Raw genomic sequence first — 16,845 nt, 5'->3', positions numbered from 1 at the left:
TAGGAAAAACTACCAATCTACAAGGAAATCATTTATTTCAAATACTAGAAAAATACTTTAATTTCTCTGTTGGATTATATAGAAAAAGCTCTCAACTTGTATCCACACGATCACTTAGCCTATGATTTCTTCTTAGCCCACCAAGCGCACTCAGCATTAAAGTTATATTACCCCATGATGATCGCTGGCTGCTAGCATTATTTAAAATATTAGCCTTGGATATTCTTCGATCGTGCAGCTACTTCTTCCATAAAATAAAAAGCTCATTGCCACACTTAAAAGGACAATAATACACATGTTTCCTTTTATTTATTTTTATCATAAGCAAGTATTAGTCTGGTTGTCTAGATTTATGGTGCATGTTTAAGTTATGGCTGGAACTGTAAGGACCCAAATTATGCGTTATTATCGCGTCAGTTCCATAAGAAACGTCAAAGCTAGCCATGAATTACTGTGTAATTGTAGTGGCTAACAAGGGATCAGCATAGGAAAGGACCACATGTACTTGTGTGTATATATAGAGTCTAGTTTTTCATTGGAGCACGAGATATATATTTTATGTCAAGAAATTATCATTTTATTCTTTGAATGGAAAAATAAAAATCTGGGTATTGAGGGCGATCATTAAAATATTTTTATAGAATATATTTATTTTTTCTTGAATTTTTAAATAGTAAAATAAAAGAAATATGTGTTCTTATAAAAAAAAAATAAGACATGCATTTAGAGTTATTTTTGTCATTTCACAATTTTTTTGGTAATGGAAGGCATTTTGATCCTTTTGTGTTGGATAATTAATTTTTTATATAAAAAAACTGTTTGTACTTACTTATTACATGTCTGTTAATGGATAATGTTTGTGTCATATAAGCGATACATGCAACACATATCGGTAGCCAAACTTGCTTTTCTACCATGTAGTTGGAAAAGTCATCGTATTCTCTCTTTTTTGGTGTGGTGTATGATGGTAGATGATTATCGGTTTGTTATTGGTGGTCATTTGTTTTCTTTTCCCCTTCTTTTACCTCTCCTACTCAAAAAAATATACATTTGTCCCTTTTGTTTTTGGTATTTCAATCTTAGTCCTCATTCTTTTGGTTTTTTATTTTTGTTTTTAGTATTTTTATAAAACTTTTATTTGTTTTCAATTTAATCCTTCAATTAAAATTTATCATATATTATTTTTTCAGTTCGGTCCTTATTCTTTTGATTTCTAATTTTTCTTCTTAGCTCTTTTGTTAAAGTTTTATTAGTTTTTAATTTCATCATCCAATTAAAGTTTATGTTGTATTATGTTTTTTAATTTGGCATTTATTCTTTTGACTTGTTTTTTTTTTTGTTAAAGTTATTTTTATTTTTAATTTAACCCTTCAATTTCTGGTTTTTTTTTTTTTTTGAAATGTATGCATATAGTTGAAAATATGATGATACTCTGTAAAAAAGAAAACAAAAGGTATAAAACCCTTATAGCTAAATTCCATTCTAATTTTTTGTGAAGCCTATATTTTCGTGCTACGCCTGGAGAGTCTCTCACATTTCATTCTGATCGAAGGCAGTGGATTCAGGAGATTGGAAGCCATTTAATATCAGCAAATTGGGACCTCGTATCTCGCACCTGTTTTTTTGCAGATGATATGCTCCTATTTGCTGGAGCGAATGAGGGACAAATGAAGCAGGTTCTGAGTTGCCTTAACTACTTACTTCGTGAAGCTTCTGGTCAGAAGGTTAGTGTTGCTAAAACTAAGATATTATTTTCGAAGAATGTCCCTGCTAGTTTAGCAGCATTAATCAGTCGTAGTTGTGGTTTTGCTAAGACTGATAATCTTGCTGGCAAGTACTTGGGAGTTCCTCTATTATTACATCAGAGGATTTCCAAGCAAACTTATAGTTCATCATTGAGACCATGCAACAAAAGCTGTATAATTTGTCTTCGGCAGAAAGGATCACTCTCTGTAAATCAGTGTTACAAGCCATTCTTTTGTATTCCATGCAGCCCTCCTTTATTCCTAAAGCAATCAGTTATGAGATTGAAAAGGTTTGTAGAAGCTTTATATATAGAGGAAGACATTGAGGGCAAGTCTAAAATCCACCTTATAGCTTTATATATAGAGGAAATAATTGTGTTAAAAAACACACACATTGCAACACATCATTGCTAGCAAATTTGGCCGCCGTGTTGCGGCGGAAATCTCAGCCACACCGCTGCCACAATAGCGATGTGTTGAGACCGGAATCTCAAAAAAATAAATTAAAAAAAAAAGGCGCAGTGACCAAAGACTAATCCTAGTGTACCTTATGCGCCAAATAATTTATTGAGGTGGTACAGTAAGTAAACCATCAACTATATTACTCAGCGTGATTTCCGTGGATTTGATTATGCTTCTAACCTAGCTAGCCTAATCTTGTGTTAATTAGGAGTATTTGGCTATGCAGCCCGTATCTCATTGTATAATATTCAACAAATGCGTCAATATTCTATGTATTGTATTATTTATAGTAGTTAATCGTTGTTTACAACTATTTATATATCCAACAAGGCATTTCATGTAATATTTGAGCAAGTTATTATTATAGAATGTACATCTATATATCCTCTCTATATATAGAAATATTCTATAATAATTATCAACACGAGTTGAGAGCTAACTAGTAGATTAATAAAAACTTTTTTTTTTAATTTGAGGAAACCCCACCTCTCGAAAAGCATACTTTGTGAGTTCAGGTGAGCGAGTAAAATCTCCGCTGTTCCAGGTTCTAATAAGAGATGTATGCCATGACTCGAACTCGAGACCTACTGTACCAATCTTAAATTCTTTGTTATCACGCTACGCCTATTGAGAATTAATAAAAACCTTTACATGGAATAATAATAGTCTAATATTGAAAATTATTTATGACCAAGTTGTATTTTTTCTGGAAATATTATTTAGAGTTTTTAAATAAATAACTTAAATATTTGAACCAATACATGAATTTATTTTAAAAATTCAACGTTATAGTATAGTGATGAAATGTATGACTAATAGTCTCGATCAAAAAGGACAAAGAGCTTGTTTTAATTTCTTAAGCTGTCAATTAATTAGATTAAGATAAAGATATATTCATGTATACGTGAAACGATTTGATAATCTTATGGTTCATATGGGCACGTACGTATACGTATGGTAATGTAATTAGTTTCTGACTAGATAGCCCAACTAATTACTAAAGCGAACGTGTACCGACCTTCCTTACAGCATGCAGCTACAACGACCGAACTCGGGAAATTGAAGTTCTTTCATTCAAAGAAGGAAACGAGGTATTTTACAGTTTACACACGGAAAAACTTCGTGTCCTTCACAAGAAATCTAGCTTAATCGCCACCATCTTTTCCATAATAAAAACACATAAAACCAGTTTTTTAATATTAAAGTGTACGTATATATAACTTCCATGGCTTCTTACACACCTTGATCAATGCAATCGTCACACAGCCGTCCCTACTGTAGCCTTCCTTGAATTCCCCTTTGCGGGCAGTATCCTAATCCTCTTGGCCACACGCACAAAATCTCTATTCACACCGAGAGAGGACAATTAGGAGCCAGCAATAGTATCATTCATAACCAATAATTGATGATCATCAAAAGAATAAGAAAATAACACCAATACGTGCTATTGGGTCTGCATACTCTAACTTGATAATTAACGAATAATTATATCAATCATCATGGGATCGATCATAGAATATATCGATTTAGTATATATTGATCTACTAATTGACATGTCAACAGATCTATTACCGTATAATTGAGTCCGTGGGAAAATATACTACCTCTATCATGGATTTTAAACAGAAATTGGATAGTGTTGGATTGGAAGAGAACTCGTGTTTCATACTAAAAATGAATGATATACTCCTATATTTAGTCAATGATATCAAAACATGGAAATATAACAAGTCCAAATTAATGATAGCGTATACGTACTTCCAGTTAAGGTCACCGGCAAGAAGGAGATCATTTTCAATGTCTTCATAGGCAATGAGATGACCAGGAATCGCATTTGAAAGATCAAGATCATGATCACTAACACTATCTGATGCTGATGATGTGTTCTGTCCTGAATCGCTGCCAGCTCCATCAACAAACATCTGCCTTAGAGCCTTTGCAAGGCTATGATAACTTTCATGCTTATGAAGGCTAATTCTCTGGCAGATCGAACGGCCCTCGAGAGCAACTGTCACCGGAGGGATCATGGTGGAAACAACATCGTCATCTTCAAAACCAGGGAAGGTTACAGGCTTAGCCATGAAGTTGGGTACAGAAGAAGTTGGTCGAGTGTACTGGCTCATGTTTGGGACTCCTCTAATCTCCTGCCATCTTCCTTTCAAGGAGTCTTCTCTTTTTTGAGAATCAAAACTACTGTTCATGTTAATTTTTTCCTCTTGCTTGATCTCTCCCTTGGGTGGGAATTATGGAAAAGTGTTTGTGATCTTTTGGAAGAGATACAGCTAACAAACTGAATAGGGTTTGGTCCTTAGTGGGATTTATGCAAGAGGGAGAGAGAGCGTGCAGAAAAACAAGCTGCAGGAGCCCGTAGAGGGCCGGGTTGAGAAAGAGAGTAGGGGAGAGAGAGAGAGAGCTGTGAACAGTGAACCTATAGGTTTGAGCTCAAACGCTGGTAAGGTAAGGTAAGAGAGGCTTAACGAGAGAGAGAGAGAGAGAGAGCGAGCTCAAACGCTGGTAAGGTAATTAGGTAAGAGAGGCTTAACTTGATTTTTGTTTCTTTTCTAAATTAATGTTCTCTCTTTGAGAACTATGAATCTATAACTCGTCCTTCCCTAGCATCTCCTAGCTTAGCTAGTTCTTCCCTCCCTGACTACACAAGGACCCCAGAGCTTTCTGCCCTGTTCTTCACGTCTCTGATCTGATTTGTTATATAAGCAAAATAGTTTACCAAAAAAATATATATATCTATATATTTAAGTGTGTGTAAGATACAAGGAAAGAGAATTATTAACATGTAATAAAAGGGTTGGACTTTTCGGTGTAGCAATAAATATTGAAGAACCAAGTTCTTTTACACTTTCATCCTCGGATTTTTTTTAAAGGGTTGGACTTTCCAGTGTAGCAATAAATATTAAAAGGTTGGACTTTCAGTGTAGTAATTAACAAATAAATATTAGTTCTGCTGATTTAGGTTTTTTTTAATACAATTTTTTAAAATTAAATTAATTAAGAATTGAGATTTATAATTTTTTTTATTTACTTTATATATGGTTATTATAGTTTTATTACTCGAATTGCATGTTAGGTCCATTAGCTCAAAGTTTTTTTTTAGTTATTTTTTTAATTTCATTTGAGTTAATTGAGAATTAAATTTTATAATTTATTTCAGTTTGTATTTTATGATATTATCCCGGTTTTATTACATGGATTACAAGTTTGGTCAGTTGACTCTGGTGGATTTTATATCATTTTTAAATATTTTATTATTATTTTTACCCTTTAATATTAGGTTGATTGAAAATTAAGTTTCATAATTTATTTTGATTTGCTGTCTATATGGTTATCTCGATCTAATGACCTATATTTGACAAGTTAACCCAAGTTGATTCAACTCATTTTTTAATTGAATTTTATTTTAAATTTCATCATTTAATATTGGATTATTTGAAAAAAAAATATTTATTTTCTATAGGGTTATCATGGTTTCATGACCTTGGTAGCAAATTTAACAGCTTAATCTGAGTTCTTCCAAGTCAATCTAATATGTTATTGTTTTAATATTATTTTTTTTAATATCATATTAGTTTTTTAAAATCAAATTATATTTTTATTAGTTATTTAGGATATTTTTGAACTTTTTAAATCATCTGGACTATATAAATTCAATCCTCTTATAATTTTATTTAATTTAACAAAAAAACATATTTACAAGATCTGAATGTTTTTAAATATTAAAAAAAAAATCAAAATAGAGTATAGTGGGGGCAATAATTTAGTTAGCAGCTATAACTATTGCTAGCTCTAGCTAGCATGGCAACGAGAGGGAGATCAGGATGTTTGCTTGCAAACGAAAAAGATGGTGTGTCCTAAGAATTTGTACACATTTTTTTTTTAATTTTTTGCATTATATTATGTAGATGACAATCGCAAATTTAAAAAATAATATTTATGGGGATGGTTATTAAATGCGTGAAGAGAAGGCGAGCTCAAAAGGAGTGCTACATGTAAATAATTCATCAGAAATATATATATATATATATATATATATATATATATATAGAGAGAGAGAGAGAGAGAGAGAGAGAGAGAGAGTTGTGTCTCGTAAATTGAAATGCATGGGCTGTGTAAACGACCGCGCTGCGGTCGGCGAACGCATCGCTTCTTTGACTCTCAGGTGGTCGGGAACTCCAAATGCCTCTTTGGCCACTCTTATTTTTAATTCTATTAAAATGAGTTCGGTCCCTTGCACAACCAAAAGACAATCATAACCTTACTCGATTAGAGAAATAAAAGAGCCAATGGGCTTTCGTACTATCACTAATTACATTAATAGTGCAATGTAGCGGGTCATTTTTTTTTACATAAAAAATATAAAAAAATAAAAGTTTAAAAATTTTGAGTTTTCCTGTAAAGTTATACTCAAGAATCTTGGGTTTGGCTGCAACGCCCAACCTAAAAGTAATATTTATGATATTAATAATAACATTAAACTTGTATGATCCAAGTTTAAGTGAGTCTGACTGCAACACCGGACCCAAGAATGTTGGATATGGGTCTGGTTATAAGATCGTGTCATAAAAATATGATAATTAAATAGATTAATTAAAAAAAATCAACAGGAAAAAAAAATTAATGAAGAAAAAAAATTAAAATTAATTGGGTTAACCCTTTAAACCAGGTTATCCCGTAAAATTTGGGATTCGCGTTATGAAAGTTTGATAACTAAATAGAAAAAAAAATGAAGGGTTTACCCATCAAACCGGATTAACCCATCAAACCAAGTTAACCCGTCAAGCCCAGGATACGTGTCATGAAAGTCTGATAATTAAATAGAAAGAAATTTAATTTTAATAAACTAAACTAAATGAAAAAAATAATTAAAAAAAATCCGGATTAACTCGTCAAATCAGGTTAAGCCATCAAACTTGGAATCCGTATCATGAAAATCTAATAACTAAATAAAAAAAAAATTAACATTAACAAACTAAATCAAACAAAAAAAATTCATTTAAAAAACAAAAAAACAGTTATATAATATAATAATAATAATAATAATAATGTAATAATAATAATTATAATTATAATAATATAATACATTAATAAGTAAATATATTAGTAAAAATAAATATATTAGTAAAAGGTGTGGGAAAGCTACAGTAGTTTTCTTACACCTTTTAAAGTATTACTTAATAATTCTTGTCATTTACCATCTGAAGAAATTTTTTTAAAAAAAAATTTTTAAAAAAATATTTTCAGATTATATTATTTTTTTAAAAAAAAATAATATATTTTTAAATAAAAAATATTTTAAAAAATAATTATTATCACAGTACTAAACATGCTCTAACTTCCGACTTTACCATAATAATTTGACTATTGTTGTTGTTGTTATTTTTATTTAAAAGATTTTATTTAATTGAATGCATCAAATCATGTGATAGTATGCTTTCTAAGATTGGTTGAGAGAGAAAATAATCTTGATTATATAAATATGATTCAATTAAAACTAATGCATTGTTTCATAAAATAAAAAGACTAATGCATTGATTTGGATCATATATGCATCGTAACATGTGAATTATATGTGCTTGCAAATTCATGCACGTACATTTCGTAATCATGTCACTTATAACTATTATTAGAGGTTTCAAAGTCATTCAATCTATGTACCAAAAAAAAACAATAAACCTATTTATTCGAAAAATAATTAAAACTAATCTATTCCAACATCATACATTATAATATAATATATTCAATTAATGAATCATGTGGGTTGATTAAATTCATACATGATATCCAATGATTTTAAGTGAGGAAATGCTCTGAATAATAAAGGATATCCACTGTTGATATTCTAGGAGTTAATTTATCATTAAGGTGTTGTTGCGTAAAAAAAAAAAAGAATTGCTAGTAATGAGAATGGAAGTTTTTTTTTTAATCAATGTGGATGTGCGGGCCAACTTGTATGCACCTCGACTAATCTCATGGATTCTGAAGTTAACGACCATTTAAGTCTTTAGTAGTTTTAAAATTTATAGAACTTGAACTAAAGATCTTCGCGGAGCAAATCAGGCCATGAGGTTTTATTTTTATTTTTATTTTTTTTGTAGGTGCTGGATTGAAAAAGAAAAGGGGGAATAAAAATGAAAATTCAACATATATAGGTTTACTCTAACGGGGATGGGGGAAAATGAGAAGTCAAATATCATTTTTATTCATTATTCATTATTCATTATTAATTATTTCTATTACAATCATATCTCAACTATGATCACTCTTCTACTATCCTTATCATTTTCCTTCCATCGCCATCTCTTCCGGTGGTGGTGGCATCAATTTTTTTTATAATAATAACAATAATATCACCACCATCCTACCATCTATTCCTTCTCCGCATCCTTTATTATCATTATAATCACCTTAATTATTTTTGTTACGGTCACTTTCCATTAAATTATTTTTTAATCATATTTGCTTTTCATCTTAAAAATGAGATATTAAAAATCTTAATTTTCCAATTCAATTTCTTGTCACTATTCCAAACATAATATTAAAACTAAATTATCATTCTGATTTCTTTGTTCCTATTTCAATTTCCTAATCTTATTCCAAACCTTTCATTCTTGATAATTAAACACCACCTATGAGGAAGTTCGTCAAGTATTCAAAAAGTATGCTCTCTTTTTTGCTTAAGAAATAAAAAGTTTATAAATTATTGATTTCAAAATAGTTAGATCTCATATAACCATTTTAATTTTAAATTTTAAATTATTAGAAGAGTTCATAGATACATCATCTTACACTAAAAATTTAATGTTATGTAATTAGAAGTGAGGTGATTCTTCGGAAATAATTTTATGTTAGACTACAAATGAATTAAACATTTAAAAAATAAAAAAAATGCCTCGCTCATCAAAGTTAGTATAAAAAATTCAAACCCCCGTCTCAAATGGAAAAGGAACAAAATGAAAAACAAATGAAATTGTATATAGCAATTATAAAATTGGTTGTAAAACGATGTAAATGAGCTTCTTGAATGTTATGTTAGATTAAATTTTATATGTACAAACCATATTTTTCTATTTCCCTATATTTTTTTCCAATTATGTCTTTTTTACACACTTCAATAAGTCTCATGCATTGTATCTATTAGATTATTATATATTGTTTGTTAGTTAGTTTCCATAATTTTAGTACATATTTATAAAAGTTATATCATTGTAATACTTGTTGAAATTTTATTATATATGATCAATTTGAATCTTATATTTGCATTTTCTTAATCTTTGGTCAATTAGGTTTTATAGTAAAAATAAAAACATTATATATTACCTAATATTTATTTCATATTATAATTGCTTATCAACGCTTTGTTAAACTATTTTTATTATACATTAACATGGTAAATTATTTTTGCCCATATAGATTAATCAATATTCCAATAAAAATAGGAGTAGCAGCCCAACTCACCATAGAGAGAGAAGAGAAGAGATCAATACTTTAAGTGACCAAATCTTATTCATCAAGTGGCAGTGTGCATCACCACTGGTGTAGAAAAAGAAGAGGCTTCTCCTGATCCACCCTAGAATGAGTCTCATTAATGGCGAGACGTGAGTCTAGACACTAGAAGTAATAGTGATGCACGAGTTCACACATCATTACTATCATCTCAATTCTAACAACTTATTCACCTTATTTCAATCGACTAGCATTTTAAAGGTCAATTTTCAATCCCAAATGAATTTTTTAATAGTTTGAAATATGTTATTAAATATTGTGGTAAAATATTTGTTTTTTTATTATTTTTATTTGATTGTTGATTGTTGTGAAATATGTGGAGAGTTAGGGTTTACATTGTTGTGTGGCAACTTCAAGGTTATGAAGCTATCAAGAATATTTTTTAAAACAAAATAAAGATAGAATCAATATTCCATGATGAGATTGGAAGGATTGGGTTTCAACATGCTTATTCAAGGCGTGATGGTTTGATCTCAGGTGTAGAATTTGATGTGTTGACGTTGTTTTCAAATTGTTATTTTGTGTGCATGGATGTTGTAGTTGGTTTGCATTTGTTAGTATTATTGTTAATTTGTTATATTGTTTTAGACCTGTTATGTTGTATGTTAATGTTGTTTTTCATTTGATATGTTGTGTGAATGGTTTTATTGCACAATTTTCCCACATATTAATGATTTTTTTGTTCATTAATCCTATTTATGGAAAATATATTGTCATTAGGCAGTGTCATAAAGTGTGGTAAATAAATTATAAAATCACTTAATATGTTACATTATTATATTTAAAATATTTTCAAGATTATTTTTCTTGCGATTCTCCACGTGTTATTAATGATTTTGTTATCCTCCGATCCTATATATGAAAATGTAGCATTATCGAGTAGTCATAGGGTATGATTATTAAATAATAAAATCACTTGATATGTTATATTATTGTGTTCAAGATCATTTTTCCTTGCAATTTTATAATGTATTTTATTATACATTGATCATTCTTGTGGCAAATGCACTGACAACAAGTTGTCATAAAATGCGATTAATAAATCATTAAATCAATCAATGTATTACACTATTGCATTCAAAATAATTTTCATCATAATTTGTTAAATAAAAAATCATGTCAACAAATATTTTAAAAAATAATCAATAATAAAGATGTAATAATAAAGGTTTTTTTTTTACATTTCTTTTGTGAATTTGAACCCATGAGTCCAAGGGTGCTCTCAACAATACTCTTTCAAGCTGTTATTCTAGTTATACAGTCAATCATTTTCGAGAGGCAGAGTCACCTACAGTGACAATATTTTTTTTTTTTAAAAATATGAATGTAAATATTAGAAAAATCTTAATATTTTTTTAATTGTAATTATTATTTGTGAATACTTGTTTATTATTTGAATTTGATTTTTTTTTTTTTTATGTTTATGTTGATGTGTGAATTTATATTTGTGTTCTTGTTTTTTGGGACACCTTTCTTTAATGATATGGGTGATTTTTTTTTTTTAATTTTACCCTTCAATTAAATATAAAATTTATTTTATATTTTAATTGTGATCCTCATTTTTTATTTGCTATTTTTTTAAAATCTTTTTTATGTAAATAGAATTCTTTTTTCAATTACATCCTTCAATATATGATTTATTGAGAATCAAATTTCATAATTTTTACAGATTGGATGCCTTAGGTTTAATGATTTGGGTCACATGTATGAAAAGTTAACAAGATTTTTTTAAAAAAAAAGAGCTTTATAATTTTATTTATTCTTTTATCGGGTTATTATAATTATATTATCTGGGTCATAAGTTTGGTGGGATATCCCAGGTTAACTTAGCCTTAATTAACATCATTACAAGTTTGTTATAACTAGTGTTTTTTTTTATCTCATTTTAAAACTTGATCATTTTTACAAGAAAAAAAATCCAGTTACGTGACAAGTTGCAGACATCAAGGCTAGTCTAACTCTATTTAAAAAAATCTTAATGAGTAGATTTTATGCTCCAAAGACTTTTTTATTTTATTTCTTTAATATAATTCATTTTTTATTTTATTTCTTTAATATAATTCGTGGGTGTATTTTTAAGATTGTTTGAGAAGTGATTTAATATCAATTGATGAATAAACTAGTTTGCATTTACTCTAAGATTATAATTTTATTAAACTCAGTATAATTTATTAACAATAGTGAGTTAAACTTGGCCTAGCTTACCGGATTGACTCGAGACTTGATCTAGTTTGAGTTTTAAAAAAATCATGTTGGAGTTAACATGAGCGACCTAATAAATTAATTTGCGACCTAATCAGAACCCGATCTAAATTTTTAAAAAAAATTAAAAATAATATCATTTTAACTTTAAAAAATTAAAACAATGTCATTTTAATTAATCCAAATCAACCTTGTTAATCTAATCAACCCATAAATCAAGCTTCAAATTGGTTCATGGGCTCAACCCATAAATCAAACATGTTGTTGTACCTTTTTATTATCCATAACTAGTTGGGCCATGGAACCTGACGGAGGCCATATTATCTCGCAATCCCATAAAGAGAGAGAACAAGCCCTGGGGTTTTGGGTCATCAAACTTTGACCCAACAACATCAACAAGCCCTTCTAAAATTTTAATTACAATACTGAAACCCATTCCATTTAATTGACCGCAAACACTCACAAACCCTCAAAACCCTTGACACTCCACCTTCTCTCCATCTCTCTCTCTCTCGTTTGCCATGGCCGTGAGTTTTCTCTGCTCTTTATTACGTTTGCTCTTTTTTACGCGTTAATGATATTTTTTGTGTTTGTCTTTAAAAGGTTAGTATGTTTAATGTAATAGTTGATGATAACTATATTTTGATGTTTGCAGACTGTACCAGTTAACCCTAAGCCTTTTTTGAACAATCTGACTGGAAAGACTGTTATTGTCAAACTTAAATGGGGAATGGAGTACAAAGGTCAAAATTTTGTTCTCTTTTTTAGTTTCTTATTTGGGTTTTACTTCTTCTTTGTGCTTATGATTTTCGATTGGTTGGTTGGTTTGGTCTTTCAGGTTTTCTTGCTTCTGTTGATTCATACATGAACCTCCAGGTACTGTCTTTCTTTTTGCAGTTTTCTTTTTGCTTCTGTTAGTTCTTTTTTTTTTTGTAAGATTAAGTTTTATTTCTTTATGTTTAAGTTACTTAGGGTTTTTTATTTTTATTTTTTCAGTTTCAGATTTTGTTTTGTTTTTCTTTTTGGCGCACATTATTATGTTACTCGGATTTTTACAATTAATGGAATGTGATTCACAGCTGGGAAATACTGAAGAGTATATTGATGGACAGTTCACTGGAAATCTGGGAGAGATTTTGATCAGGTAAGTTGAGGTTTTTGATTTATAAGTTTATATGTTATTGAGATATGTGTTTGTTGGCATGAAAACCAAGATAATAAGACATGGCTAGCGAACCTCAAAGCTCCTTTAAGTTTCTAGGCAATGGGCACAAGAAAAGCTTTTCAATCTTTGACTGATTGTATCTTAAAAAGGTTTCTTTACGTTTCAACATTTTCTCAACAATTGGACGAAGTCTTTGGTGTTATTGAAAAAGTAGGACATTTGCTTCTCTGGTAAGAGGTTTATATTTGTGTCTCTTTGTTGATGGTTAATATCAACTGTGGTAAGCTAAGCTTGCACATTTTGCATTCATCTATGGACTAGAATGATGGAGTAGTTACCTGCTGTAAAAGTTGGCAAAGGGATAAGGTTCAACTCTATTGCTGATTATCCAGGCCTGAGAAACTCGGGTCTGCTGACACTTGTGTGAACTCATGCACGCTATTATGAGAGTACTGTTTCTTTATGCAATGTTTGACCTCTTTTCGATAAGATGAATTACAGTGAAAAGCTAGAATTTATCCCCGTGAGGAAGGGAATGTTGGCGTTATAACTAAAAGAGGGAAATACTGAGTTAAAGCTTACCGTGAGATTAAAGCTGTTAAGGAAAAAAGTTGAGGGTAAGATGTTAGCACGATCAGTCATTGTAAAAACTAGCAACTGTACTTATGAGGAAAAACAATCATGGCACTATAAATAAAAGAGGGAAATGCTTTGAAGTTAACGCTTGCCATGACACTAAAATTGTTAAGATAATGATTGAGAGTGTATGTTAATTAGCATGGCCTGTCCTTGATGGATCATAGAGCTTGTTCTTGTGGTAATTGTGCCAAGAATTTGTAAGATTCTTACAAGAATGTTTAGATAGATATTCAAGGTTTCTTATTTATCAAGTTCCTTTTTTGTTTATATAGACTCAATGAATGCAATCTATATGTCAGTGTGCATTTGAAATCACTTTTTTTCCCCTTTAAAGTAATGTTGGGAACTTTACAAGGTACAGTAGGAAAGGATTCGGCTGTGAGATAGCAATCTGGTAACAAATGTTCTCAAATTATAAAGTTCTCTAAAATTATTTGTGCAAATAGGGCCAAAGGCGTTACAATTTTGAAACTGGGATTAGAAGGAATGGCAGGGAGATATCTTAGCTAGGCATTAGTCACTTTGCAAATAAGTGGCCATTTTTCTATGAAGAGTAGGGTAATGCTAAATGAAAATAGCTCTCTCCTAAAAATTTAGTTACCTGTGCAACTGAAGATAACTAGTAATTCCAGCAGGAATTTTTTACTCATACCACTGGTTGAATCATAGAGCTGTTTTGTATTGTGTATAGAAGTACTTTTAGCCTCAGATCTTTGAAACCCACTTGACAACTTAGTTTGAGACCCATAAAACCCTTTACAAAGTTTTTCAAGTGTAAAGCTCCAAAGGAAACCTTTTGGTAGTTCTTCTTGCTGTTACTTTGTGAAGGACAATAGTGATTTTCATAAATTGTGTTCATGTTAGCATGTTGATGATTAGATTACTAACTTTCTTGTTTCATCATTAAAATCAGTTATGAGTTAAGACTCTCAGCAGTATATGTTACCATACACTTCTCCCTTACTCAACTCTATCTAGTGCCAAGAGAAAAGCCAACATTACTACCAAATGGACCCCTGATCTGAAATATATTTAGTTTCATGTTAGAGATCATCTAATACATACCTCTTCTGTTTTATGCTAAGTGGTTGGGGACCTGGAAGCATTCAAAGTTTTAGCCCCGTTTTGAAATGTTTTGAACTTGGAAAGTATGGTAAATATCTTTACAAAAATCTTGAGACAATGGGATATTGATTGATTTAGATGCTTGGAACCAATAGAAATCTGAGAATAGAAGCTGAAACAGTATCATTGAAAAATACGAGGCTTGAGCATAACATGGTTCTTAATGATTTGACCTTGTAATTATTACTTTATATATGTAAAACTGAAATCTTGGAGTTTTTGTGCAACAACACGGAGGTATGGATTGACTAAACTAAGAACTGGTGATATTTCATCAGGTCATGATTTCAAATATGTTGGAAGTTCAAACATGTAATGGTTGTTTTGCGGTGTTATAACTTTATGAAATATCTTTGATGTTCAATGAGGTGTACCAATTTACAAACTCCTTTTTCTTTTTTTATTTCCACGCTTCATATTTCTACACTTGTGAGCAAAAGCTGAAATGACTTTCAGATTGTGATTGTAATAGAGTTGGATTCCTTTGAGTTGGTTTATAATAAAGTATGAAGGCGTCACATAGACATGAGATGTAGATACTGTAAAGTCTTGTGATTTGGTGATTGTGTAGACCTGGAAGTGGATTTTTTACTCAGCAACGGTAATAAATATAGGTCAAATATTACTCTTGAAGATTTTATGCAATTTAATGCTTGCATAAAGCATGTAAATGGTAATAAAAAGATAGCAATGAATCATGCATTTTTCTCTGCATTGAAAATGTCTGCTTCAAATAGGCATCCTTTTGAATATTACATACATGTTTGTTGTTCTTATATAGGTTGTGGATTAGAAGTGTAGGTAGAGTTCCAGACATCAGTAGTCACAGACAATGTTTTATGGCCAGAAACAAAATAGTGCATTAAATTTTGGTTTCTATCATGCCTTAGTATGGTGTAATTTATGTTGCATTTGCATGCCATTAATTCATCAAATACTAATTGAGATGTCATTAGTTAGGAGTAGACTTTGAGGCAAGGTCCCCTGCCTCATAGGAGGACTACATGTCTGCACAACTTCTAGAAACATCATATTATAAATTGCTTTAATTTGTCCAAATTTCATTAGAATTAAGCTTCATATTCCTTCAGAAGATTTACTGGGTCTTGTTGCATGTTATCTGCAGATGCAACAATGTTCTCTACCTTCGTGGAGTGCCGGAGGATGAAGACATAGAAGATGCTGACCGAGACTAAGAAGAGGTCTTAAATGTCCCTTGGTCTTCAATGTACTGAGTTAATAGAACTCCATTTCCATTTCCATTTCCATTTCAGATATGCTAATGTTATATTTGTGTTATAATTAGAGTTTCGATGTTTGCCTTTGATATGAGCCATGGCATTTACTGCACTTGATGGACCGATTCATATCATCTTATTTAACTCTTTGATTGCTTGCTTCTGGATTTTCACCAAACACCTCTGTTTTTCACCTGTTCTAGAGTGATCTAGTTGAATGATACATGGATTCCATCTTCTCGTGTCACATAACCATCTTCTAGAAGACGTCGTGAATTGAAGAAATTCTTCTATGCGGTTACCTGGTTAATGAGTAGAAAAAGAACTCGTTTCGAAGTTTTTTTTTCCCTTCCTCGACAACCTGAGAACTGAGCACAATGATAACAGATAAAGAACTTTCTACAGTTCTTTGTAGAAGTAAAATTAAAGGAAAGGACACGCCAATTTCTTATTCACGTAAAAAAGTCAAAATGGCAGATTAATTTGGTGATTTAAATCGGAGAATTGTTGCTCGTCCCTCTGTCATTAGGATGCGTCTTTTTCCGGTTCACGCATCTCCTAGGTGGTTCAATATCTTGCTTTCTTCTCTAGTTTTAGGTTTGTTCCCCATTTTTTGTCCGAGTCTAATCAAAGCAGGGTGGCTTTATCTTTGCTATCTTTCTGGTGGCTCTCCTCATTTCAGGAAATTACTGTGCCGGATTCCTGCTTCCTTCCTGTTTATATTATTCACAAGGTCCCGAGCTGGCTCTGT

The 16,845-nt window shown here is 30.8% G+C and overlaps 2 protein-coding genes across 2 annotated transcripts; one reads left to right on the top strand and one right to left on the bottom strand.

Moving 5' to 3' along the window:
- Positions 1-3,258: 3,258 nt before the first annotated feature.
- Positions 3,259-4,897, bottom strand: LOC133674908 (auxin-responsive protein IAA33-like). Its single transcript, XM_062096202.1, has 2 exons — positions 3,966-4,897; positions 3,259-3,550 (listed from the first exon to the last, which is right to left on the bottom strand). The coding sequence occupies exons 1-2, from the start codon at positions 4,406-4,408 to the stop codon at positions 3,466-3,468; spliced, it is 528 nt and encodes a 175-aa protein (XP_061952186.1). The 5' UTR covers positions 4,409-4,897; the 3' UTR covers positions 3,259-3,465.
- Positions 4,898-12,317: 7,420 nt separating this feature from the next.
- On the top strand, positions 12,318-16,272 carry LOC133673970 (probable small nuclear ribonucleoprotein F). The gene is made up of 5 exons (XM_062094920.1): positions 12,318-12,454; positions 12,583-12,670; positions 12,766-12,803; positions 13,007-13,071; positions 15,983-16,272. The coding sequence occupies exons 1-5, from the start codon at positions 12,449-12,451 to the stop codon at positions 16,050-16,052; spliced, it is 267 nt and encodes an 88-aa protein (XP_061950904.1). The 5' UTR covers positions 12,318-12,448; the 3' UTR covers positions 16,053-16,272.
- The last annotated feature ends 573 nt before the right edge of the window (positions 16,273-16,845 follow it).

The sequence above is a fragment of the Populus nigra genome, chromosome 15 (assembly GCF_951802175.1).
Source record: "Populus nigra chromosome 15, ddPopNigr1.1, whole genome shotgun sequence".
Taxonomy (NCBI): domain Eukaryota; kingdom Viridiplantae; phylum Streptophyta; class Magnoliopsida; order Malpighiales; family Salicaceae; genus Populus; species Populus nigra.
The sequence above is the reverse complement of the archived record's forward strand: the minus strand, read 5'-3'. Positions and strand labels throughout refer to the sequence as shown.

What these genes read in the sequence shown, in the direction of transcription:
- LOC133674908 (XM_062096202.1), bottom strand. Translation starts at nt 4,408, where the DNA reads ATGAACAGTAGTTTTGATTCTCAAAAAAGAGAAGACTCCTTGAAAGGA. An exon ending in GCCGGTGACCTTAACTGGAA is followed by an intron (nt 3,551 to 3,965) that starts GTACGTATACGC and finishes CGGTGTGAATAG; the next exon opens with AGATTTTGTGCGTGTGGCCA.
- LOC133673970 (XM_062094920.1), top strand. An exon ending in ATGGGGAATGGAGTACAAAG is followed by an intron (nt 12,671 to 12,765) that starts GTCAAAATTTTG and finishes TTGGTCTTTCAG; the next exon opens with GTTTTCTTGCTTCTGTTGAT. An exon ending in CTGGGAGAGATTTTGATCAG is followed by an intron (nt 13,072 to 15,982) that starts GTAAGTTGAGGT and finishes TGTTATCTGCAG; the next exon opens with ATGCAACAATGTTCTCTACC.